General features: G+C 48.3%; 1 protein-coding gene across 2 annotated transcripts in view; it reads left to right on the plus strand.

The window, feature by feature from the left end:
• The first annotated feature begins 477 nt into the window (after positions 1–477).
• Positions 478–27104, plus strand: part of Fcsk (fucose kinase) — a 48276-nt gene continuing 21649 nt past the window's right edge. Inside the window, exons 1-21 of one of the 2 annotated variants that reach the window (XM_087900360.1) lie at positions 478–583; positions 4898–5015; positions 14330–14436; positions 15152–15303; positions 16488–16538; positions 17774–17899; positions 18383–18455; positions 18970–19067; positions 19406–19486; positions 19998–20117; positions 20279–20450; positions 21319–21431; positions 22189–22290; positions 22409–22579; positions 23018–23082; positions 23468–23838; positions 24832–25042; positions 25186–25352; positions 25428–25649; positions 25982–26125; positions 26283–26402. In XM_087900360.1, coding sequence (XP_087756486.1) covers positions 4966–5015; positions 14330–14436; positions 15152–15303; positions 16488–16538; positions 17774–17899; positions 18383–18455; positions 18970–19067; positions 19406–19486; positions 19998–20117; positions 20279–20450; positions 21319–21431; positions 22189–22290; positions 22409–22579; positions 23018–23082; positions 23468–23838; positions 24832–25042; positions 25186–25352; positions 25428–25649; positions 25982–26125; positions 26283–26402 — 2716 coding nt within the window. In that variant the 5' untranslated portion in view covers positions 478–583; positions 4898–4965. Of the gene's footprint in view, positions 584–4897; positions 5016–11921; positions 12051–14329; positions 14437–15151; positions 15304–16487; positions 16539–17773; positions 17900–18382; positions 18456–18969; positions 19068–19405; positions 19487–19997; positions 20118–20278; positions 20451–21318; positions 21432–22188; positions 22291–22408; positions 22580–23017; positions 23083–23467; positions 23839–24831; positions 25043–25185; positions 25353–25427; positions 25650–25981; positions 26126–26282; positions 26403–27104 lie in introns of those variants that run through there. The other variant, XR_015735968.1, reaches the window with a different exon arrangement.

Here is a 27104-nt window from a genome sequence, read left to right on the forward strand (position 1 = left end):
ACTGAAGCTAAGTATGGCACTTTTATTTTCTAGTATGTACATATGAGGCTGGGCATGATGGTGCATGTCTTTAATCCCAGTGCTCAGGAGACAGAGGCTGGCAGAACTGTGCATTTGAGGCCAGTCTGGTCTACAAAATAAGTTCTAGGCCAACCATGCCTACATGAGGAGACCCTGCCTCAAAGATAAATGTAGTATTTGTTTTATTTTTTTTAATTGGGCTGTTTTTTTTAATTGATATTTATTGAGCTCTACATTTTTCTCTGCTCCCCTCCCTGTCTTTCCCCTCCGCACTTTAATCCTCCCCCAAGGTCCCCATGCTTCCAATTTACTCAGGAGATCTTGTCTTTTTCTACTTTCTACTTCCCATGTAGATTAGTGATGCGGGGGAATTATCTGTATTCTGTCAATCATATTTTAATAAAACGCTGATTGGCCAGGCAGGCAGTGTAGGTGGGAAAACCAGACAGGAAGTAGAGGTGATGCAATGAAAACAGGAGTATCCTGGAAAGCAGGAAGCCATTCCTTCACTCCTGCGCAGATCACTGAAGAAGCAACATGTAAGCTGCCCCCGCTGGAAAAGGTACTGAGCCATTATGGCTAACATAGATGAGAATAATGGGTTAATATAAGTTATAAGAGTTAACAAGAAGCCTGACCTAATGAGTCAATCAGTTTATAACCTTATGGAGTCCTGTGTGTAATTTCTCTTTGGGATTTGCCGGCTGTTGGGATACCGGGCGGGACGGAAATCCCAACAAGCCGGCCCCTCATGTTACAGATTAGATCTATGCAAGTCTCTCTTGGTGTCTGCATTGTTGTCTAAGTTGTCTGGGATTGTGGTTTGTGGGCTGGTTTTCTTTGCTTTATGTTTAAAAACCACCTATAAGCGAGTACATGTGATAATTGTCTTTCTATGTCTGCGTTACCTCACTCAAAATAATGTTTTCTAGCTCCATCTATTTTCCTGCAAAATTCAAGATGTTGTTATTTTTTTCTGCTGTGTGGTACTCCATTGTGTAAATGTACCTCATTTTCCTTATCCATTCTTCAGTCAAGGGGCATTTAGATTGTTTCCAGGTTCTGGCTATGACAAACAAAGCTGCTATGAACATAGTTGAGCACATGTCCTTGTGGCACGATTAAGCATCCTTTGGATATAGATCCAAAAGTGGTATTACTGGGTCTTGAGGAAGGTTGTTTCTTAATTTTGTGAGAAATCACCACACTGACATCCAAAGGGGTTGTACCAGCTTGCATTCCCAGCAATGCAGAAGTGTTCCCTTTCCCCCACAACCTCTCCAGCTTAAGTTGTCATCAGTGCTTTTTTTATCTTGGCCGAGTGCTGGGATTAAAGGCGTGTGTCACCACCGCCCGGCAGTTTTTCTTTTTATTGTGATAAATTATTCAACAGAATTTACCAATTTAACTATAGCAGCCATTTTTCAGTGAACAGTTAAATGGCATAACGTTTATTTATATTATATAATTATCACTGCCATCCATCTCTGCAATTCTTTGTTTTTATTTTTTGAGACAGGATTTCTCTGTGTAGCTTTGGTGCCTGTCCTGGAACTAGCTCTGCAGACCAGGCTGGCCTTGGACTCAGAGATCCACCTGCCTCTGCCTCCCGAGTATGGGATTAAAAATATGGCCACCACCACCTGGCCTCTGTAATTCTTATAATTTTACAAAACACGAACTTACACTCTGCCTCCTTCCTAGTCCTGACTGACAGCTGCCATTCTACCTTCTTCCCAGTCCCAGTACTGAGGGATGCACACAGAACCTTGATCTTGACGAGCGCTCTGCCAACTCCACTATGTCCTACTTTCTGCTTCTCTCCGTCTGACTACTTTCCAACACATGTCAATAGGAGGCCTCATTAGAAGAGAATGAGTGTATGATTCCCCCACTTCAGCAAACTTGCATAAATCTCCTGTTGTTCTTTTTTTTTTTTTTTGAGTGCCTTTTTTTACTGAGCATAACGTCCTCTTGGCTCATCCATATTGAAGCATATGTCAGAATTCCCTTCATTTTTAAGGCTGAATACTATCCTTTTGTAGGCACATGCTACATTTTCTTTATCCATTCACCAGTGACAAACTGCTTCCATCCCTTGATTACTGTAATACTTTTATGAACATGAGCATACAGACATCTCTTTGAGTCCTTGGTTTCAGACCCGGCTTTCAATTCATTAATTATCTGGTTAGTTATTGTGTGTACGTAGTGTGCCAAGTGTGTATAGAAGTGAATGCTGAGACTCTTTTTCAATCACTCTCCAGCTTCTTTTTATTTCGTGTGTGTGTGTGTGCACATGCGTGCACACGCTGTGTGTACATGCTTGTACATGGCATTCACGAAGTACTGCTGTCTGGGGGACCAGCCTCGAGCAGCACAGAACTTTGATAGGAATCCACGGCATTGACGAAGCTAATCTTTTCTATCTGGTGGGTATTAGGGAAAAAGGCACTCACACACTCTTGATGGTTTCCTTCTTTATTCTTTCTTCCCCATCTCATGTTGTTTTACAGCTTTTATAGACCAACAGAATCTTCCAGGCAGTACAAGAGTCAGAACAGCTGCATTCCATTTTTTTTCAAGTGAATGATTATAGAGAAAAATGTGTTTTTCATCTCCCTCACATGATTAAACATTGTATGTATTACAGATGAAAAACAAATTATCTCAAGAACCCACATACCCAAGCAGCTTGTTATAGCTTAAGCGTGTGGGCAAGCAAGGTGTTTTCGTCAGGTCTCTTACTGGCAGGCTGCATTTTGCAGTTACAAAGAAAGGGCCAATTACTTTATTACTTATCTTAAAAGGTAATCTTATAAGGAATCTTAAGGGAATCACAAACCTAAACCTTTATATATGAAAAAGAATCAGCCAGCTCTACTTTAAATCTTTAGGGTACATGTCCACTCATCAATAGTTTTTTTTACATCACGAGATTGAGGACAGAAATGGGTATAAAGAATTCATCGCCACCTTTGGTTATCAACCAAACCTAGTAAGGAGAGTACATGAGCCAGTAATATTTGGGCTGCTTTTTCTTGTTCCCCGACCTTAAAGAGTTCCACATTCAACTGTGTGCCTTTCTAAAACTTTAGATTGTCTTTTGGGGGTTTTCACCTCAAAATTACTTAGAAAAAACATCTTAGTCTAACTATTATTTTCAAAGCCTTGTTTCAGCTGTGATACACGCTCCAAACCAGTGAACACATCTCCCAACATTAAGGTTAAAAAAAAAATTAAACCACTCGGGCTATTGGGACTCAGTGGTTAGTCATTGACTTGAGCTACAACCCATGCAGTTCCTTAGGTGAGACTCACAGACTCTGGTTATGAAACATATCCCTTTATTTCGTTTTTTCATCAAAACTCTGTATAAGCTATCATTATTATCAAATTAGACAGTACAGTTTAGGGAGGGGTCATCTTCTTGGCAATCCACAGGTGATGAAAATGCTCAGTAGAAGGGGCTTTGTTCTAGCTTTGTTTCCAAGAGCTAAATACACTATATTACAGTAGCGGAGATCTCCCCCATCCACCCCCCTCACCCCACCCCCATCCGCTCACACCATGCTAGACACCAGGGAAACAGCGCTGCAGCGAAGATGTAAAGGCACAGCAGAAGCAAAAGACATTCCAAGGTCTGCAGTCCCGTGGCCTTGCTTAAACGAGATTAGCCCTTCAGAGGATTCCCTTCTGTTGGGCTGACACGGGGAACTTCAATTGCAATTTGCTGCTCCTCTGGCACGGCCCACGGCAACATGGAAGTCAGAGGATGACGTGTGTGCTCTCTTTCTACCACGTAGGGCCTGGGAATCAGACTCAGGCCATCAGGTTAACAGTGATTGCCTTGACCCTCTGAAGGGTTTTCCCTCACCCTCTATCCTATTTCTTGAGACAAAGCCCATTCAGTATGGAACTCTGATTCAACCTTACTGAGTCAGCAAGCCCCAGAGCTCCTGCAATCACCCCACCCCCACCCGCTGTTGGATCCCTGACCATGCCTGGAACTCAGGCAAGTATTTAATGGCTGGGCTACTTCCCTAGCCCTTTTTGCAGTTCGTTTTTGAGGCAAGGTTTGCCTTTGCAGCTCAGGCAGGGCTTGAATGTAGAACAGAGCCCCCCTCCACACACACCCCTGCTTTATCACTCACAAAGTGTTAGAGCTACAGGTGTGAAACACGATACCCATTGTCTCTCACTTCATCCAAGCACCTGCACTGTGCCCACACTGTGGCCTGTCTCGAAGCTCTCTACGTCTACTCTGACCTTATCCTGATGCACCTTATCAAAAGAGAGAAATAGAGCTGGGCGGTGGTGGCTCACGCCTTTAATCCCAGCACTCAGGAGGCAGAGACAGGCGGATCTCTGTGAGTTCGGAGTCAGCCTGGTCTACAGAGCTAGTGCCAGGACAGGCTCCAAAGTTACAGAGAAACCCTGTCTCAAAAAACCAGAGAGACAGAGAGAAAGAAAGAGAGAGAGAGAGAGACAGAGAGAGAGAGATAAGAAAAAGGATGAGGATTCTTAGAAACCTTTTGAGACATAACTGAGAGGTACCGAATGGTATCCCTGGCTAATACTAAGGCTAATAATACTAAGAGAGTTGGTCAATTACTTTCTGTGTTGACTATTCTTGGTTGTCAACTTGACTATACCAGGAATGAACTATAATCCAGAAATGGAAGGCCCACTTGTGATCGGGATTTTGAGGCAAGAAGACAACGTGCCTTTAATCCAGACCTTCAGGCTGGATGACACACCCTTAATCCGGGCCACACCTTCTGCTGGAAGCCTATATAAGAACAGTGGAAGAAGGAAGGGTTTGTTCTTTGCCTGCTTGCCCTCATCTTCTCAGCACATCCATTCTTTCTTCCAGAGGGAAGAACCAGGATGCCGTCATAATCTGAACCAAGCAAAACCAACTCCAATAACACACATAACTCGATGTCCAGTTATCTGGGATTCTCTCATGATCTTCTGGACTCCTCCAAAAGGTTTGGGTCACTTCTCCAGCTCTGCCATTTGCAACACACACAGATCTTACAGGCTCGGGCTGGCTCCACTCCACTGCTGCTACTGTTCTTGGTGGTCATCCCATGGTACTGGCATCTCGAAAATGCTGCAACCGGGCTGCACCTTCACCAACAGCCTCTCATAGGCTTTCTTCATGGTGCCTAGTCTTAACTTGGTTGCATGACCCCTTCAGTCCTGGGCCTTCAACTGCTACTGAGGCTGCACCTTCAACAATGGCCTTTCCTGGTCTCTCCCAGTGCCAAGCCTCAGCAGCTCTCCATGACCCTTTCATGCCTTCAGAACCAGTCCCACCTGGGTGATGCTTACACATTACCAAACCTGGGTACCTCTGGAACACAGTTTCTCTGTGCTCTCAAGAAAAACTTCTCACAAGATATTGTGTCGATGATGGTATCTTTTTAAAAAAGTATTTATCATGTATACATTATCATATATAAAATGTTCTGTCTGCATGTATGCCTGCAGGTCAGAAGAGGGTGCCAGATTTTATTGTAGACGGTTGTGAGTCACCATGTGATTGCTGGAAATTTAACTCAGGACCTCTGGAAGAGCAGCCAGTGCTCTTAACTGCTGAGCCATCATCTCTCCAGCCCTGATGGTATCTTCTTAATCTCCACTAAATTCTTAGTTCCAGCTGACCAACATCAAGTGCCCTGCAAAGCAAACTGCTTTAGTAGTTATGGTATATTGTTAATCACAGTGATTCTTCAGCCCCAGCTAGTCAGAACCCCAGGATCTTTGATGTGGGGTTGCCCTCTGTGTGCTGTGAATATGTTTTATTACCATTGGGTAATAAAGAAGCTGCTTTGGTCTATGGCAGGGCAGACTATAGCAAGGCAGGAAATCCAAGCAGAGATAGAATAATAAAAAAGGCAGAGTCAGAGAGGCGCCAGCCAGTTGCTGAGGAAACAATACATAGGAAATGAGGTAATGTCACAGTCATGTGGCAATACATAGACTAATAGAAATGGGTTAATTTAAGATGTAAGAACTAACCCGGTGATGGTAGAGCATGCCTTTAATCTCAGCACTCGGGAGGCAGAGGTAGGTGGATCTCTGAGTTTGAGGCCAGCCTGGTCTAGTTCCGGGACAGGCTCCAAAGCTACAGAGAAACCCTGTCTCAAAAACAAATAAACAAAAAACCCTAAATAAATAAATAAATAAGAGTTAGCTAGAAATATACCTGAGCCATCGGCCAATCAGTGTTGTAATTAATATAGTATCTGTGTGACTATTTGGGTCTGTGTGGCTGGAAAATTAAAGATCAGTCTCTGGTTACAGATCTTAATTCAGAACAGCAAACAGCCCTGGTAGAATCTTCAGTATCCCTCCGAAACTTCACAGCCAGGCCTCCATCTTCTGCACCGCTCTCATCTCCCAGGTTCTCCCAGGACATCCCACTGAGCTCTCAACCCTCACTGACTCTTCTAGCCCAGGGTCCCAAAGCCCTTCCTCGTTCCTCCCCAAAACACGGTCAGGTCTGTCAGAGCAAATACTCCATCTGGCTGGTACCAATTTGCTGTGATGAAACACCATGACCAAAAAGCAAGTTGGGGAGAAAAGAGTTTATTTGGTTACTCTTCAGCATTGGTGTCCATCACTGAAGGAAGTCAGGACAGGAACTCTAACAGGGCAGGATCCTGGAGGCAGGAGCTGATGTAGAGGTTATGGTGGGGGAAATGCCTACTGGGTTGCTTCCCATGACTTGTTCAGTCCACCATTTTATAGAACCAGCAGCCCAGGATGGCACCACTACCATGGGCTGGGTCCTCCCCTATTGATCACTAAGTGAGACAATGTCTTCCAGCCGGATCTCAAGGAGGCATTTCCTCAGCTGAGGCCCCTTCCTCTGATGACTCCAGTCTGTGTCAAGTTGACACAAAACCAGTCAGTACACGCTCCCTTTGAGCCTGTATATCTACGTTTGCACGCATTTTGTTTTCTATGATTCTTCTTTGAGACACCAATACTCAGATTCTTATTTTCTTCTGAGTGCCTCTTTTGCTTAACTCTTGTTCTTAAGCCTGTATTAAATTTTTATTAATAAACTCTCCACTTCTGCTGCACCATAAACTGGCTTCTCCCGAAATTTTTTTTTAATACTGTAAAGGAAAAAATATATATATCACTCTTAATGCTGGAATGCAGGGCCTTAGATATAAACAATTCAGGCCCCTTGCTGTAAGGGAGGGGAAGGGAGCCTTTTGTCCTGCGACAGGATGTGAGTCAGGATATTTACAGTCTCCAGCTAGAAAGGCAGGAAGAGATAAAAAAAACAGGTAGCACAAACCCCTCCTATCCAGGTGGGTCTCCAGCCAGGACAGGAAGTCCCTGGACAACCCCCCTCCTTGGTATTTAGATGAAAGGTCAAGAATGTGCCAGGACAGGAAGCCCCTGGACAACCCCCCTCCTTGGTATTTAGATGAAAGGTCAAGAATGCGCCACTCAGTTTAGCCTTATTTAAATTGACCAATGGAATGAATCCCTGTAACCACGCTTTTTTGCTTCTGTACCCGCGCTTTTGCTCTCCTATAAGAACCCCTCACCCCCAACCTAGGCGCGCAAGTTCTTCGAGAGACTTGTCGCCCAGGTACCTGTGTGTCCACCAATAAATCTCCTGCTGCTTGCATCCGGCTGCGTGTTTTCGACTGATCTTTGGGCACAGGGTCTTTCCCGAGGGAAGACACCCACGCGGGAGTCTTTCAATACCAATGCCAAGAATACCTGGGTAACCTGAGTGCGGTTCCTTAAAGGCTGCTGAAGGTGGCGCTATGGAACAGTGTTCCTGTCCTCTGCTGGCGTGGCACAGGCCTATAATTCCAGCCCTAGGCAGAGGCAGATATATAGGTTCTAGAATATCCTAGTTTATATGGTGAGTACCTGACCAGCTAGGGTTACATAGAAAATATATAATATCTAAATGTTAATGATACAAATCTTAAAAAGTAAATTAAAATATAATAAAGAAATAAATGCTTGAGGAACTGGAGCTGCTTATGATTATATGTGTATGTGTGTGTGTGCACACTGGATGTCGTGTGATGTTTTATTCTTTTGTCTTTTTGACAATCACACACAGAGGCTTACTCTTAGTTATGATTGCCTGGTCTTAATTTGGCTTGTTTCTTGCCAGTTCTTCTTAAATTACCCCAACTACCTTTTGCCTCTGGGCTTTTATCTTTCTCTATTTCTGTATACCTTCCCTTCCTTCTTACTCTGTGGCTGTCTAGGCGGTTGGCCCCTGGAGTCCTCCTCTCCTTGTTCTCTTGCCCCTTTCTCTTTTTATCCTCTCTGCCCACCAGCCCCGCCTATCCCTGCACCTGCCTCACTATTGGCCATTTATCTCTTTATTAGGACCATCAGGTGTTTTAGACAGGCAAAGAATCACAGCTTCACAGTTAATTAAATGGTGCCTGAAAATAATATTCCCAACAGCTGGCTATTGAACCTAGGGTTTATTTACATGTGCAAACATGAGTTTCACTTCTGGACTCCACCGGCAGGCCTTACCCTGATTTGATCATTAGATATTATATACAGTGTCAGATCATTTTATTAGCCCTAATAAATATGTACAAGTATGTATGGATTTAAAAAAAAATCCTAAGAAGTGGGAAAGCAGTTTCCCTGAAGCTTGAGGATCAGAGTTTGAACCAGAACCCACATAAAACCCAATCAAATCTCAGCACCCAGGAGGCAGAAGCAGGGATTCCAGGGGCTGGACTTTCTGGATAGCTAGCCTAGCTAGAATAAACCAGCTCTGGCTCAGAGAGAGACTTTGCTGCAATAAAACAGAGAGCTACCGAAGACACCCAACATCCACTTTAGGCCTCAACACAAACAAGCACAGGGCCACACGCACTTGGATGCAAACACACACACACACACATGCACGTACACCTGCGCACACATACACATATTCCTGTGCACAAAATATGCCCGTACACCTGCGCACACACACATGCACACACACATACACATGCATGTACACACACGTATATATACCTATCTAGACTGATTATACAAACACTAGTTCTCTGGGAAGAGAAAGCCTCAAACTGAGAAAATGCCTTACAGCTAGATCTCATGAAGGCATTTCCTCAACTGAGGCTCCTTCCCCTCTGATGACTCTAACTTGTGTCAAGTTGACACACAAAACCATCTAGTACACTACTGAACCTGGACACAATTAATTGATTTAGCTCACCTGGCTGGCCAAGGACCTCCTGTCTCTGTTTTCCCAGCACTAGCACCACAGATGTATTTATGTGGTGGCCAGGGACCCCCATTCAGGTCCTCCTGACAAGCACTTTACCAACTGAGCCATCTCCCTAGCCCACAACCCTTCTGAAGACAGGATCTCGTTAGGCAGTGATGGTGCATACTTTTGATTCCAGCACTCAGGAGGCAGAGACAGATAGATCCCTGAGTTCAAGACTAGCCTAGTCTATACAGTGTGATCCTGTCTCGAAAAAACAAACAACAAACAAAGAGACAGGATCTCATACAACTCAAACTAGCCCCAATTCACTGTGTAGTTGAGATTGACTTTGGATTCCTCAGTTTTCTGCCTCTACCTCCTGAGTGCTGGGATTACAGGCGTGTGACATAAACCTTCTGCAAGAATTTCCTTTAAAAAAAAAAAAAAGAAAAAAAAAGATTGATTTATTTATCATATTTAGTGTTCTGTCCGCGTGTATGCCGGAAGGCCAGAAGAGGGCACCAGAACTCATTATAGATGGTTGTGAACCACCTAATGGTTGCTGGGAATTGAAATTAAGAACTCTGGAAGAGCAGCCAGTGCTCTTAACCTCTAAGCCATCTCTCCAGCCCCTGAATTATTTCTTTTTAAACAGGATCTACTGATCTACTTATATAGACAACACTGGCCTTGAACTGTGGGTGATCCTCCTGCCTCTGCCTTTGCCTCCGCCTCCTGAATGCTAAGATTATAGGCCAGGTATGAGCTACCACATCTAGAAAGTGCTAGAGCAAGCCTGGCATCATCAAGGCCCTCCAACCATCCCTGCTCAGGGTGTGAATTAAGCTCTTTGCTTTTGAGCTCTTTGGGGACACATTCTGTTTGATGGAGCCACTGTCAAAACTGCAGCAGCAGGCATCTCTGCTTCCCACTCTACTGCAGAGCCTGGGATCTGCATTGCTGAACCAGCAGCAAGAAGAGGCACCTTCTCACTTGAGAGAGGCTTCCTGCGTTCATAGAAGAAACCAGCACTGGAGATGGGATGAGTGAGACTGGGGTCAAGTGAAGGGATGACTCCCATGGGCACTGGGCAGGTGTGTTTTTTTTCCTTCCATCCAGTTGTTTCTAGCCACTTACAATGTCCTAGGCACTGCCCTAGAGCCGGAAGATGCAGCAGTGAACAACCCAAAAATCCTGCTCTCAGAGAGCAGGAAGGGGGTGACTCCAACGATAATAATGCTGGTTTTTGTTTGTTTGTTTCCCTCCTATTTACTATGAAGTCAAACCTATACAACAACCGCAGGCCTTGGGTAACACTGTTAGCTTTTTTTTTATAGACAGAGACAGGCAGACACAGCTGTGAGCAGCGAAGACTACAGAATTACTGTACAGTCCCCAATGAGATGGACCTCGAGACCTCTCAAGCTCCTTTGTAAAGGACACCACATTTGGAAAGTAAATTTTTGTAAGAAAAACTCAAATATAGATAAAGCTCATGTTTTCTGTCCCATGAAGGCTCACTGTAAGTCTTGTCCTTTACATATCTTAGGAATGTCTGGGATCCTAGAGCCTTTTGCATGCTAAGCAAGTGCTTTACCGCGGGGCTACACCATCAAAGCCATAACATTGCTTTCCTCTTTACCGAGGAGGTTCTCAAATTCTTGATGTAGCCATGATTGCCTTCAATTCCTGATTCTGTCTCCATCTCTCATAAAGTTGTATTTAAAAATATTTTCAATAACTGGGCAATGGTGGTGCATGCCTTTAATACCAGTACTTGGAAGGTAGAGGCAGGCAGATCTCAGAGTTTGAGGCCAGCCTGCGCTACTGATCTAGTTCCAGTACAGCCAGGGCTATACATAGAAACCTTGTCTTGAAAAACCAAAAAAAAAAAAAAAAAGATGGCTCAACAGTTAAGAGCACTGCCTTTGTCTTCTAGAGGTCCTGAGTTCAATTCCCAGCAACCACCGGGTCACAACAGATCTGTAATGAGATCTGGTGCCCTCTTCTGGCCTGCAGGCATAATGCAGACAGAACACTATACATAAGGAAAAAAAATCTTTGAAAAAACAGAAAGCAACAACAAAATAAATTATTTAAAAAAGAAAGAAACCAAAAGCCAAGAGACACCATGACTAAGGCAGCTCTTACAAAGGAAAACATTTAATTGGGGGCATCCTCACACGGACATGCATACAGACAAAACCCCAATGTACATAAAAATAAATAAACGTTGCCGGGCAGTGGTGGCGCACATCTTTAATCCCAGCATTCGGGAGGCCGAGGCAGGCAGATCTCTAAGTTTAAAGCCAGCCTGGTCTACAGAACGAGTTCCAGGACAGCCAGAGCTACACAGAGAAACCTTGTCTCAGAAAAAAAAAAAACAAAAAAACAAAAAACAAAATACAAAACAAACAAAAAAGACTCCCTGGTCTCTCTGAGTATTTTAGTTCTGGAAGTTGGGGGAGCGTTATGTTTAAGAACTCTTACTGCAGTGTGGTGTTGGCGCACGCCTTTAATTCCAGCACTCGGAGGCAGAGGCAGGAGGATCGAGGCCAGCCTGGTCTACAAGAGCTACTTTCAGGACAGGCTTCAAAGCTACAAAAAAACCCTGTCTTGAAAAGCAAAAAACATAAAACAAACAAACAAAAAAAGAGAACTCTTTTCCTTCAACAAGGTGGGGCTGAGAGAGCAGGAGCTGGCGACTCCAAGTGAACTCCATTTCCCAGGGTACGCTGCGCTAAACGCGCAGCCGCGTTAAAGAGCCGACTCTGGGAGCGACAGGCAGACGCAGGTATGTGGGTCCGCGGGGGTCTTTCAGTTCCGCTCTAGTTTCGGGCACCCTCCTGCGGGTCTTCTGTAGCCCCCAGGGCTAGCTAGCTGCAGGAGACCTCTACAGTGTTGCTTTCGCTTCTTCTAGGCTGTTTTTTTATTTTATTTATTTATTTTTGGTGGGAGCTCCGCGAGTTGGGGACACCTGGCGCACCCAGGGGCATTCCCTTGAGCCGGTGGAGCTCCAGCGCTGCACTGATTTTGAGTGGTTTCCCTGCTTCAGTTTACCCCTCTAGGTACACGTTTCATGAACATGCTGTTTACATCCTGGTTTTACTCCCAGCCAACTTCTTTCTGTCTCTTGTTCTTCAGAAAGCCGCAGATCAGAGTCTTCTAGGGCCTGATACACACACACACACACACACACACACACACACACACACACACACACACAGACTGATGCAACTTTTAAAATTTTTTAAATGCTAAAATGTTCATAGTACCTGCCTGTTCCATAATCTGAGCACAATAAACCCAGTATTGGAAAGTGGAGGCAGGAGGAGGATGGAAAGTTTGAGGCCAGCTAGGCCTACAAAGTGAGTGCTTGTTTTGAAAATGTGTGTGCGTGTGTGTATAAGGGTCCGTATTATTTTATTGTCTTTGGATATATGCACTATCTTATAATTTTACTGAGGAATCGTAGCACTAGAAAAAAACAGAAACACAAACAAAAAACTTTGGCTAAGTGAGTTGGCACAATCCTTTACAGTACACAGGAGACAAAAGCAGGAGAATCAGAAGTTTAAGGCCACCCTTGGCTACATAGTAAATTAGAGGCCAGTGCAGGATCCATAAGACTGTGCTTTAACTTGAAAAAAAAAAAAAAGCCCAACCCACAAAACTCCAGCTTGGATTGGGCAAATGAAGTTCTTTTAAAAATGGGTGAAGTGTTGCAATAATTAACTTTCTGTATTCTAAGATCACAAATGCCACACGTGACATGGACAGCTGCAAGACTGTTTTTCTTACTGTGGCTGAGAGCAGGACCCTGCTAGCTCTACCTGACCTTAGGCAGCCTGCTTACACTTTGAGCCCAGATTTCTTTATCTGCACAGTGTGATAAAGATCAACTATTAGGACTGCTGAGAAACACTCCCTAAGTGTTAGTTGGGGTATTAAATACTCTCGGGAGGGGAATACTTCTCAGCCTTGTTTGATTTCTTGAGGCTTTCCCTGCCCTCCCCCCACTTAGTATTCAGAGTTGTCTAGGTTTGCCTTTCTATTGCTGTGATAAAACTCTACCAACAACAACCTGGGGAGGAAAGGGAGGGTGTGTTTGTTGACAGTCCCTCATTTAGGAAGTTCAGGGCAGGAATTCCAGGCCATTCCTTTTTTTTTTTTTTTTTTTTTTTATTTATTTATTATATATACAGTGTTCTGTCTGCATGCATGCCTGTAGGCCAGAAGAGGTCGCCAGATCTCATTACAGGTGGTGGTGAGTCACCATGTGGTTGCTGGGAATTGAACTCAGGACCTCTGGAAGAGTAGTCATTGCTCTCAACTGCTGAGCTGTCTCTCCAGCCCCTCCAGGCCATTCTTTAATTGAGGTTCTTTCTTCCCAGCTGACTCTGTTCTGTCTACTTGGTGGTAAAAACTAACCAGGAGTAGGGCCTTTGACCCAGAGACTATTTCAGAACCTTCATCCCCCCCCCCCCCAAACAGGGTGAAGTCAAAACTCTTACTTCCTTTGCCACCCTAGAAAGATCTGTCATCCACTCAGCCATTTGCAGGTGCCACTTTTTGTTTTGGGGACGGGGACATTTAAAGTCATGCTTTTTATTTTACAAGTCCAGTGGACAAAGTCATGGATAAGGAGGGGCTGGAGAGATGACTCAGTAGTTAAGAGCACTTGCTACTCTCCCCCCTTACCAGTTTCTCTGGGTAACCCTGGCTCTGCAGACCAGGCTCACCTTGAACTCAGAGATCTGCCTGCTCTGCCTCCACGACCTGCCATCGCTACTCCTGTAGAGGACCTAAGTTTGATTCCCAGCACACACATGGTAGCTCTCATAACCATCTGTAATTCCAGTCCCAGGAGAACTGATACCCTCTCCTGACCTCTGATGGCCCCAGACACACATGTGGTACAATATGTACATGCAGGCAAAACACTCAGACACATACAAATGATAAAATAAAAATGTCACAGGAATCTGTTCTTGTGTTAAAATTCATAAAACTGCATACCAGAAAGAGTTAACTTTAAAAGTATTCACACGTACTCATGCACTGCTGTTTCAGGAAGGCCCTCACCCTCTGGGCCGGAATGGAGCACCCAAGGGGGGTTGATTGGACAGTCATTATCCTGACGTGCCAGTACAAGGACAGTGTCCAGGTCTTTCAGAGAGGTAGGTGACATGCCCTCCCACCTGTCCCTTACCAGACCCCTGCTGCACTGGGAGCCCCGTAGACCTGGGTTAAAACAGGTCTCCCTAGTCTTGGGACTTGATACACATGTTACTTCAACGGCCTCTAGATGTCTTTTTTTTAAAAGGGATTTTTTAAAAATATTTATTTATTTATTATGTATACAATATTCTGTCTGTGTGTATGCCTGCAGGCCAGAAGAGGACACCAGACCCCATTACAGATGGTTGTGAGCCACCATGTGGTTGCTGGGAATTGAACTCAGGACCTTTGGAAGAGCAGGCAATGCTCTTAACCTCTGAGCCATCTCTCCAGCCCTAAAAGGGATATTTTTAAAAGTTTATTTTATGTGTATTGGTGGTTTTCCTTGCATGTATGTGTGAGGGAGTTAGATCACAGAGTTACAGACAGTTGTGAGCTGCCATGTGGGTGCTGGGAATTGAACCCAGGTCCTCCGGAAGTGTACTCAGTGTTCTTAACTGTTGAACCATCTCTCCAGCCCAGGCCTTTAGTTTTCTTATCTGTAAAATGAGGGTAACAGTACTTCCTCAAAGAGTTTGGGAAGAATCTAGCTATCTACTGTATGAAAAGCCAAGTCAATTTAATCAAACGACTATTACCGGGCTTGTGCAGGCCTTTTGGGTCAGGACAGGTGGGTGGTGACAGTGTGTGTCTCAGCATTTATTTTGATCGCAGAGCTGGAGATCCGGCAGAAGCGGGAGCAGATCCCTGCTGGGACACTGTTACTGGCCGTGGAGGACCCTCAGACTCGGGTAGGCAGTGGAGGAGCCACCCTCAACGCACTGCTGGTGGCTGCGGAACACCTGAGCGCCCGTGCAGGCTTCACCGTGAGTGCTTCTGAGCTGCCGCCCCTCCGGCCCGTGTTCCCCCTGGAACTCAGTAGTTCCTGCGACCTTCAGCTCTCCTAGTTTGTTCAGCATTTGGCTTTTGATTTAGAGTGTGTAAGTTAGACAGACTCATCTCTATCTACCATGCCATCCAGGTCATGGCAAAAGGCAGGACCAGTCTTTGGAGTGGTTTTAGAAAGAAGGAGCCAGAATTGAGGCATGGTAACACTAGGAAGGCTGAGGCAGGAGGATTACCACAAGCTTAAGACCAACCTGCGCTACATTGTAAAACCTTGTCTCAAGCAGTTTGGAGCTAGTATCTCAGTATTCAATAGGCTTTTCTTGGAAAAGTTCTAAGATCTTGCTGGGTATGGTGGCACATACCTCTCAGCACTTGGGAGGCAGAGGCAGTGGATCTCTGTGAGTTGAAGGCCAGGGTAGTCTACAGTGAGTTTCTGCCAGCCAGGGCTACATAGTGAGACTTTGTCTCTAAAACAAAACAAAAACATTCATATAGATCTTGCCACTTTATACTCTTGTTCCCATAAGGCACCTGGTCAGCGGAACTGATATGTGGTCTCCCTTTGAGGAGGGTATGTGTGGTTCCTACAGGCTCTGTCCCCTAGCTGTTTGCTCGCATAGCAGAAAGGTGTGGAGGAGGACGGTGCCCCTAGGCATAACCATCTCTAGCAGTGGAGGTGGAATTGGCAAGGGGATAGGAACACTGTAGTTGTCATCAGAGCTGACACCCCCAGACACTCACGTGGCCTCAAATTGCTGCCTGTTGCCTCCCCTTCAAATAAGTCAAGGACATGCCAAGTGAATGGCTGCCTGTCAAGCTGTCCTTTAATAGTCTTTTTAAAAATTGTATGTATGTATGTATGTATGTATGTATGTATGTATGTATTGAGACAGTGTCTCTGTATGTAGGCCTGGCTGTCTTGGAACTCACAAGTAGACCAGGCTGGCCTTGAACTCACAGAGATCTTCCTGTCTTTGCCTCTCAAGTGCCAGGATTAAAGGCATGTGCCACCATGCCTCGTGTGCTCATTGGTCTTGCTCTTGCCCTTTTTCCTTTTGATACCTGTATTGGAGTCATCCCCCCCACCCTGGGCAGAAGTGTATCATCCTTAGGTGGCATCTGCCCAAGGCCTCTGTCAACAGGGCTCTCCTGCTCTTGACAGGTGGTCACGTCTGATGTCCTGCACTCAGCCTGGATCCTCATCTTGCACATGGTGAGTGGAATCCAGGGTATGGGCTGTGCAGAGGGTTGGAATCTTGGTTCTAGAGATTGGAAGGGACTTTAGGGGTGTTCTACCGTTGTTTGTATGCAAAGTGTTCATTGTGTAAATCCAGAGGGCTCTGAAAGAGCCGAAATATCGGAAACTGGGAGCTGATTAGATACGATTTTAGACAAATTAAAAGGTTCATCTGGAGATGGAGAGAAGGCTCAGTGGGTAAGAACATTTACTGTATAACTGTGAAGACCTGAGTTCAAATCCCCGACACCCACGTAAAAGCTGGGCATGGCTTTGTGTGCCTGTAATCCCAGAATTTGAACTCCTCTTTTGGCCTCTGCAGGCACCTGCATACAGAGAAGCGGGCAGGCACATGTATACATTCAAAAAAAAAAAGACAGCCTCAAGTAGTCTTGTCTTGCTACAAACTTACTCCAACAGACTTGAACTTCTGATTCTCCACTTCCCAAGCATGGGATTACAGGCTGTGCCACCATGCACAGTTCATATGAGGCCAGGGTTTACATATGGTGCGGGGCAAGTGTACCACCAAGTGAGTCACATCTCTGGTTTACTGAGCTTATGTTTCTTTGTTTGTTTGTTTTTGAGGCAGGGTCTCACTGTGTAGCCCTGGCTGGCCTGGAGCTCACTATGTAGACCAGGCTAGCCTCACACTCAGACCCACCTGCCTCTGCTTCTCGAGTGCTGGGATTGATGGCATGTGCCACCATGCCTGACCAGCTTATGTTTGTTAAAAGACAAAATTTAGAGAAAGTATGAACGGAAGCCTATTGAGATGGCTCCGGGGGTAAAGGCACTTTCTGTGAAACCAAGACCCGCATAGTAGAAGCAGAGACTCGACTCCTTCTGTTCTTTGACCTCCTTTACCTGCCCTGTGGCACAAGTGTGTGCATGCACACATACACATACCCAAAGCAAAACATATAAAAGCATTACTAATGAAAATCCGATAGGGTATACCTCAAAATGAGGGCAGTACTTAGTATTCCTGAGGATATTTTTTCCTTTTATGTATATACATTTTCTGATTTTGCACAGTAATCATGTTAATTTTAAAAATTCAAAGAAGCACCGTCAATGTAACACTTTTTTGTTTTTTAAACTATCCTCTACTTAATGCCTCCCACCCTTGCTCAGTGTTCTGGCTGAGGTGTTCTTGGGAGGTTCTCTGTGTCAAGTGCTCCCACTTATGAGCTTCTGCTTCCCCATAGGGCCGAGACTTCCCCTTTGATGACTGTGGCAGGGCCTTCACTTGCCTCCCTGTGGAGAATCCACAGGCACCTGTGGAGGCCTTGGTCTGCAACCTGGACTGCCTGTTGGATATCATGACCCACCGGGTAAGGCCAGGTAGCTGATAAGGGTGCCCCATCCCAGATAGAGCCAGTTTGCACATTCTGAGCCATCAGTGAGGAGGGTTTGTATGGCTCAGATGGGGGGAGGAACCCCAGAAAGAATGGCGTGCAGTGTGCAGAGCTAGAACTTCAAGTGGTTAGTTTGGGGGCCAGGTGTGGTGACGCACGCCTTTGATCTCAGCACTCAGGAGCAGAGTCAGTTAGATCTGAGTTCCAGTCCAGTCTGGCCCATATAGCGAGACCCCGACCCCCCAAAACAAACAAGAAGTACAGCTTGAGGTTGACAGGGAAGGGGTCCACACTGACATGATGGCACTTGAGAGGTCCTTCAGCAGCAGACTCCTGTCAGGTTAAGTGGTTGGGAGAGCACACACAACAAGCCAACACAGGGGTGAGAGAGTAGAGGCAGGGCCGGGCCAGCCGCTAGTTAAGTTTTCTCTTTTCTCTCTTTCCCCTGGCTCGCTGCAGCTGGGCCCAGGTTCCCCACCAGGCGTGTGGGTCTGCAGCACCGACATGCTTCTGTCCGTTCCTCCAAACCCCGGTGAGCCTGGGACGGCCTGGGACCACCTTCCCTCTCCACACCTAAGGCTGGCCCTTCGTCTGTACCCACCCTGTGTCAGCAGCCTATTTATAAAGGAAGCATAGGCCAGACCAAGAGGCCAGCATCGCTCTGTTGAGCCTCAGTCTGCCCATCTGTAGACTTGGTAGCTGGCTGTGGTGCCTCATTTCTATAACTCTAGCTCCTCGGGAGGGCGAGGCAGGAAGATGGCTGCAGGTTCAAGATATAGGGAGTTCTCGGACAACTTACTCATACCCCCACCAGGAAAAAAAACCATCCAAATAGGAATGGCCAGAACCGCCTCACCCCTTTGGCCCACAGTTCTTTGTAGAAGAGCTTTGGGGGAGGAGGGATTGCCATTTTCCCAGAGGAATGTCCACTTGGCCTTGGAAACTCTGTTTCCCTTTTCGAGCTACCCAGATGCCCCATCTCTGGGCCCTGGCTTCCTCATGGCTGGGGCTCCCCACCTTGCAACCCTGATTGTGCCACCCCATAGGGATCAACTGGGATGGCTTCCGGGGAACCAGAGTGATTGCCTTTCCTGGGAGCCTGACCTACGCTCTCAACCACGGTGTCTACCTTACCGACTCGCAGGTACCGTTCCCGGGGACAGCTGAACTACCCTGGGATAGGGGCGCTTTTCCAGACCTGGACTCTGGAACCCATTGTCCTCCAGCCTGAGTTTTCCTTTATGGTTCATCTCTGGTGCTCACAGCGTCTGCGTGTTGGCTGTGTTCAGATGCTGGGGCTGTGACAGCCATTAAACCCTGCCCTTAACCTCGCACAGGCAGAAGTCTGAGCGCTTGTGGTCCCACAAACACACTGGTACCCAGCAGACTTGCGTCTTCTCGCGTGGAGACCGTCTGCTGATACTCACAGCTGTGCCCACTTTCGGGCTCCTGTCCGTAATTCTGTTCCTCCCCTCCCCACAGGGCTTTGTTTTGGACATTTTCTACCAGGGCACTAAGGCGGAGCTACAGCGGTGTGTCAGGCCTGACGGGCTGGTACCCCTGGTATGGTTGCTGAGCTTGGGGTGAGGGAATCTTGGGGACTTTGTGGGGGGCAGCTTCCCTTTCTTTCTGGGGAAAAGCCCCACTCTTATTAGATGATTCCAGGCCAAGCTAGAACCAGAATAAAGACAGATTCAGGAGGCAGATGGAGCCAGAGTCTAGGGAGCAGTCTAGCAGTCTTCCTAGGTAGACTCGGAAGTTCAGGGTCTCGTTCTGTGCTAGAAAGCTACCAAAGTTAGGGAACGCAGTAGAAAGAGATACGGAAGCAGGCCAGGATGGACCTGGGTGGGAGTATTGGGAAAGGGTGTGGGACTGGGATTGGCAGGAGGGGGTTCTGTAAGGTGTGTGTGTTGGCAGGAGCTACCCAGACCTGGAATCTGAGGGGCTAGATGGTCCAAAAAGTCCATGCCCTTTATAGTACCCGGCCTTGTGGCTTATCTGTAGGTGTCTTCCTCAACTCATTTCTGAGCTTGGCTTCAGGGTTCCTCCACTCAAGTCTTGTGGGTCCCTCCAGGTCTCTGGGGTTGTCTTCTTCTCTGTGGAGACGGCTGAACACCTCCTGGCTACCCACGTGAGCCCGCCTCTGGATGCCTGCACCTATATGGGCTTGGACTCTGGAGCCCAGCCTGTGCAGGTGACTGGAAAAAGGCAACTGGGGTCACCTGACTGGGGGTGCGATGCGGTGTGACCTTTCTGGGCCAGCATCTCTGCAGATAGGACTCCCCCAGCCTTGGGGTTGTGGGGTCCAGTCGTCACCTTACCAGTAGTTTAGCTGTGCTTCTTATCCTTACTCAGCTGTCTCTGTTTTTCGACATCCTGCTCTGCATGGCTCAAAATGTGAACAGGGAGAACTTCCTGGCTGGGCGGCCCCCAGAGATGGGGCAAGGTGACACAGACGTAGCAGGTTCTCTGAAGGGAGCCCGAGCCCAGCTGTGGAGGGAACTTCGCGATCAGCCCCTCACGATGGGTGAGTAGTGCTTTGTTTTGTTTTGTTTTGTTTTGTTTGAGACAGGGTTTCTCTGTGTAGCAGCTCTGGCTCTGGCTGTCTTGGAACTAGCTCTGTGGTCCAAGTTGGCTTCGAACTCACAGAGGTCTGCCTCTCATGTGCTGGGATTAAAGGTGTGCCCCCACCACCACCCGGCCCACTTGTTTGTTTTGTGTATTTGGGACAGCATTTCTCTGTGTAGCTCTAGCTGTCCTGGAATTCACTCTGTAGGCCAGGCTGGCCTCTGCCTCCCAAGTGCATGTGCCACCATGCCCACAGGGTGAGTGTTTCTTATTGCCCCTCTGGGTGGAAAGAAAGCCACCTCCTGTACTGTGGAATAGGCAGGCCAGCCCATGAACCGGACAGTGATGCTCTCCCCTTCCATAGCTCTCCGGCCAAGCTACTTCCGTTTCCTGTCTTCGTCTTATCTTGCTTTGGTGCTTTTCCTGGTGTGTCCACCTATTATCTATGGGCCTGGATTCTGAACCTCAGCTTTATCATTGGTCCAAGTAGCTCCCCCCATGCCTGCTTTCTGGTGTCTGGTGGCAGCCACCTGACTTTGCACTGGAGCTGCAGCAGGCACAGGGTTGGAGTCAGTGCTTTTGAAAAAGGATTTGTTTTTTAATTTAAAAATTTATATGTATGCTTGCGTTGGTATGGATGCCTGTTGGTATGCACGTGTGGTTGCTGGTGCCCTCAGAGGCCAGAAGAGAGCACTGGATGCCCTGAAGCTGGAGTTGCAGGTGGTTATGGGTGCTGGGAATTTCTAGTCCTCTGCAAGGGCAGTATGCGCTCCTAGCAACCGAGCCATCTCTCGAGCCCCCCAAGGTCCACGCTTGTGTCTTTACAGTGTATATCCCTGATGGGGGCTACAGCTATATGACTGCTGACGCCAGTGAGTTCCTGCACAGCCTCACAATGCCGGGGGTTGCTGTGGCCCAGATCATCCACTCCCAGGTGGAGGTGAGATCTGTCTGCTCCTTAACAGGTGCCTGCTGGGTACTTGAGGTCAGGTGAGATGTGGGCGCCAGAGAAAGAAATATCTGGTGTTTGAAACAGTTTACCTATGAGTTAAGGTGCTATCTCTATTTTAACTCATTATTAACGGTCTCTTTTAAAGATATAATCTCATGTAGCCAGGCTGATCTCAAACTTGGTATTGTCTCCAAGGATGACCTTGAACTACTCCCCACTCCAGACAGGGTTTCTTTGTGCAGCCCTGACTGTCCTAGAACTGGCTTTGTAGACCAGGCTGGCTTGGTCTACAGAGAGACCAGAGAGACCAGCTTGCCTCTGCCTCCCGAGTGCTGAGATTAAAGGTGTGCACCACCACAGTAAGATATCCCAGAGGCAGCAGAGGCTCAGAGGCGTTGAGGCACTTATCCAAGGCCACAGAGCCAGGGAGCTGTGTCAGAAGCTAGGGAAGGCCTTTCCGCGGGGTCTCTGTGGACACAGACACCTGTGGGTCTGGCCAGTGCTGTGATGCTGGGGGCCAGGGCAGACGGGAGTTCCGAGGTTGCTCTTGGGATAGGAGTAGCTGGATAGATGGGATGGGACACGTTCTTTGGCTTAGGCTGGGCCAGGTCTAGAGGGCATCTGGCTGGTTGGAGTTCCTGGAGTGCAGCGGGTCTTGTTCTTCCCATCCAGATCTGGTTTCCAAGGGAGAACGAAGGTAACCCCTGGCCTTCAGCTTTCCTGATTTTCTTCTCTGGCTTCACAGAAGCCCGAGCTGCTAGAGGCCTCCTGCTCTGTGGTCAGCTGTCTGCTGGAGGGGCCCGTCCGCCTGGGGCCTCGGAGCGTCCTGCAGCACTGCCACCTGAGGGTGAGGCCTGACAGCGTGGGCGGGGGGAAGCAGGCGGGCGTGCCACTGCTCAGCATTCGCTTGGATGCCCCACGTACCTGCTTCCCACCTCAAGATGCCTGCTCCCCCTTCCTCTCAGGGCCCCGTTCATGTTGGCGCTGGCTGCTTTGTGAGTGGCCTGGATACTGCCCACTCCGAGGCACTGCATGGCCTGGAGCTCCATGACCTCATCCTGCAGGGACACCACGTGCGGCTGCATGGCTCTCTGAGCCGAGTCTTTACTCTTGTTGGCCGTCTGGACAGCTGGGAAGTAGGCATCTACCTCATGTTCCTTTGCCTCCATCCTCAGACTTTTGGGAGCCCCCGGGGGTTTGACTCTATCCTATCACAAGGGTCTCTGAACACTGGCCATTGGGATAGACTGGGGGGGGGAGGGTGTGGCCAGATGTCTCAATAGACCTTAGAGAATTTTATCCCCATTTTAGAGGCTGGTGATTGAGGTTTAAAGGCGGTAGCTTGGGTCCCATAGTCAGTAATGGCCCCCATAAGAAGTAGAACTCAGGATTCTGCTCTAAATCCTAGGCATTTGGGTGGAAGTGTTGAAGTAGTCTAAAGGAGGCTGTTCTTTTGTGTGTGTCTCTCTCTTCCAGTCCCTTTTGGAGCATCTGTTCCCCCGCCTCTGGCCTGGTACCCCCCATTCCCTTTCAAAGGTCCCTGCATTCCTGACTGCTTCTTCCTCTTCCCCCAGAGACAGGGGGCAGGCATGTATCTCAACATGTCCTGGACTGAGTTCTTCAAGAAGACAGGCATCCGGTAAGTAAACTGGATGCTCCCACCAGGCCTCTGTGCGCCTAGGCAGCCCCCGTGGCTGTTTCTTTGAAGTTTGTGCCTGAGCAGCCCTGTCCGGTCCTCTTAGCACCCTGCTGGCCTAGTGCAGTTTGGAGAAGCTGGGTTCTCTCCAGTACTTCCCGCCATGCAGCTCTCATTCCCTGGTTGTGTTGTGTTTAGACTTTGGTTTTCTTTATGAATATCTTAAGCAAGGTGATAAAAGCGGCATAGCCTCCCTCCCCTTGTAATACACTACTACCTCCCATGGGGGAGTATGTCTCATCCCCACGAGTTGACAGACAGCCCAGGGCTTGGGAAGGAGGCAGGAGCCTTCATTTCCTTCCCATTAATGTACCTCTTTGCACCCCAGAGACTGGGACCTGTGGGACCCAGACACGCCCCCCTCAGATCGAGGCCTTCTCAGTGCTCGCCTCTTCCCTGTGCTCCACCCCACGAGGGCCCTGGGGCCCCAGGACGTGCTGTGGATGCTGTATCCCCAGGAGGACAGAGGTGAAGCCCTGCGAGCCTGGCGAGCCTCTTGGCGCCTGTCCTGGGAGCAGCTGCAGCCTTGCCTGGACCGGGCTGCCACACTGGCCTCCCGTCGGGATCTGTTCTTCTGCCAGGCCTTGCAGAAGGCACGGCATGTGCTAGAGGCTCGGCAGGACCTCTGCCTGCGTCCATTGATCCGGGCTGCTGTTGGCGAAGGTTGCTCTGGACCCCTGCTGGCCACACTGGACAAGGGTGAGTGTGCTAAAGAGTCCAACTATAATCTCTTGCCCTGCCTGCCCTTTAGGCCGTCAGTTGAAAGGATGAGGGAGCCATGAAATTCTAAAAGAGAAGAGGTACCCTAGCTTGGTTTTTAGAAAGCTTTGTTCTTGTTAGTAAGGTTTTTAGTGGGAGATGGAGGCCTGGTTGCTAAGCTTCTGGGTCCTTAGGGCACCCACAGGCCTGTGTGTTCTGTGCTAAGTGCCAGGACGGGGGTACAGAGCTCCAGCAGGGACCCGACATATGGGCAGTTCTCCCACACTGTACATGGACCATATGGCCTGGTGGCTAGAGAAAGTGCCTCATTAGTGGCCCTGAGAAGATTGGCTCCTCGTCCCTGTTTAAGTCACTCACCCATAGCCACACAGCCAACTGAGACTAAGACTTGAACCCATGTGGTCTGACCCCTGAATTCTTTCAAAATTATTTATTTAAGCCAGGTAGTAGTGGTACATGCCTGTAGCCCCAGCACTTGGAGGCAGAGGTAGGTGGATTTATCAGTGAGTTCTAGGCCAGCCTGGTCTACAAAGTGAGTTCCAGGACATCCAGGGCTACATAGAGAAAGCCTGTCTCGAAAACAACACATTTTTTTAAAATTTAATATTTTATGTGTGTACATATGTGTGCATGTATGTTAGAGGACTCGTGTGCTCTCCTTTTAGCATGTGGGTGCCAGGGGTTGAATTCAGGTCGTCAGGTCTGGCAGCAAGTGCTTTTTTCCCAAACTCCTTCACCGACCCATGCCTGAACTCTTACTCTGATGGCTCAGGCAGCAGTGGAGGATGCATTTGGGCTGGAGCTAGCAGAATAAAACCTTTGCTGGTCAAGTAGGACGCACTCACAGGCAGGGGGCACATCTTGACAAAAGCTGGTAGGGATGAGGAGTCTGGAGTAACTGGGGACTGTTGAGACTGGGAGCAGAAGGCCAGCAGCCTTCTCTTCCAAAACCCCTAACTCCTGGTCCCTCAGTCGCAGCTGAAGCGGAAGACCCTGGTGTGGCAGCCCGGGCTCTGGCTTGTGTGGCCGATGTCCTGGGCTGCATGGCAGAGGGCCGAGGAGGTTTGCGCAGTGGACCGGCTGCCAACCCAGAGTGGATTCAGCCTTTCTCGTACTTGGAATGTGGAGACCTGGTGAGGGGTGTGGAGGCCCTTGCCCAGGAAAGAGAAAAGTGGCTGAGCAGGTGGGTGTTAATCAGTCGGAACCCACTGAGAAGCCATCCGGGGAAGGATCTCCTGATGGCGGGAACTCAGAGAGCGGGTGTTCAGATTGACTAAGACCCCCAGCTTGTGTCTCCGTGCAACCGGCTGTCTCCCCTCCTGTCAGGCCTGCCTTGCTGGTTCGAGCTGCCCGCCATTATGAGGGGGCTGAGCAGATCCTGATCCGCCAGGCTGTCATGACAGCCCAGCACTTTGTATCCACCCAGCCAGTGGAGCTGCCAGCACCTGGGCAGTGGGTGGTGGCTGAGTGCCCCGCCCGTGTGGATTTCTCTGGTGAGTCCCCTGGGTGAGGTATTGGTAACTTCCTCAGAGCCAGGCTTGCAGGCTCGTGTGACCTTGTTGAACCAGGTGGATGGAGTGACACACCACCCATTGCCTATGAGCTTGGCGGAGCAGTGTTGGGCCTGGCTGTGCGGGTGGATGGCCACCGGCCCATCGGGGCCAAGGCTCGTCGTATCTTGGAGCCTGAACTGTGGCTGGCAGCAGGGCCTCAACAGAATGAGATGACCATGAAGATAGTGTGCCGGAGCCTGAATGACCTGCAGGATTACTGCCAGCCTCACGCCCCAGGTCAGCACAGCTAATTCATGGTCAAATAGGAATGGCAGTCACAGCCAGCTGGGATGAGGGCAGAACTTGGAGAACCAACCACAGAGGACTGCAGACTATTGGGGACCTCACCTTAGGGTAGCCAGTATGAGGAGCCCTGAAGGGGCTGGCAGTCACCCTTCTTAGGTACAAACTGGCACAGGACAAAGTGACACATTTGCCTATGGTAAGAGAGCCTAAATATCCCTTTATGGTTTGACCAGAGGAGCTCCATCTTGGGCTGGGAAATTGCAGTGAGGTGGACTAAGTGATGGCCTAGGAGTGCAATTCCTTCTTTTGTGCTCATCTTTCAGGGGCCCTGCTGAAGGCAGCCTTTATATGTGCTGGTATTGTGCATGTCCACTCAGACGTCCCTCTGTGTGAACAGCTGTCACACTCCTTTAATGGTGGCTTTGAGCTGCACACCTGGTCAGAGCTGCCCCATGGCTCCGGTCTTGGTGAGTAAGCCCTGGGCCTCTGTGGTCTATCTTTCTTGTCTCAACTCCTCAGTCTTGCTTATGGTCACGATCCCTGGCCTCTGTGCAGCAGAAAGAGGGGTGCTGTGAGGCTGGGCAGAAGTGGTTCATGACTGGAGCCCTCCTCTGTGTTTTGCAGGCACCAGCAGCATCCTGGCAGGGGCTGCCCTGGCTGCCTTGCAGCGGGCTGCAGGCCAGGCAGTGGGCACAGAGGCCTTGATCCATGCAGTATTGCACCTGGAGCAGGTGCTCACCACAGGTACAAAGTGAACTAGGGCGGTGGAGAATTCCAACATTGTCCATAGACCCTGTAGGGCAGGCTTCCTAGATTTACCAGTAGCCACATAACTGTGTTACTTTTTAAAATGGCCAGTTTCCTTATCACTTTGATTTCTGATGCTTTTCAACTTGAAATGTTTTATCTCAAAGGAGTTAATGTCCCATGAATGCCTACTTGAGGGCTCCTTTAGATTTTTATGTACGAGCGTTTTGGCCACATGTATGTAAGTGCACCTTGTCTGAGGCCCAGGGAGTGCTGAAGAGGGTGCTGGATTGCTTAGAGCAGGAGCTAACAGATGGTAGTGAGCCACTATAGGGGTGATTGAACCCCGGTACTCTGAAAGTAGATGCTCCTAACTGCCGAGCCATCTCTCCAGGCCCAATTGCTCCTTTCTTTCGTTATTGGGTACCTGCGGTGCCAGATGGTCTTCATGACTCCCCCACTCCAGGCTGTCCCTCAGAATCTGTGGGGCAGATCTGGCTTTGGAGGATGGACCTTCAGTCTCTTTTCTGGCAAGTTGATGGTCTCTTGTGCTCTGAACATTTGGGGCCACTGCTCCCTCTGTAGACTAAGAACTCTGAGATGTTCTTGGCACGACTTCTCCTGGCCATTATGGCACTTGGAAGCTGAGCATAATGTAAAGCAGCACACATCAGTCTGGGTCTAGATCCTAGACTGTTC

Source organism: Myodes glareolus, chromosome 22, assembly GCF_982192425.1.
Source record: "Myodes glareolus chromosome 22, mMyoGla1.1, whole genome shotgun sequence".
Classification (NCBI taxonomy): domain Eukaryota; kingdom Metazoa; phylum Chordata; class Mammalia; order Rodentia; family Cricetidae; genus Myodes; species Myodes glareolus.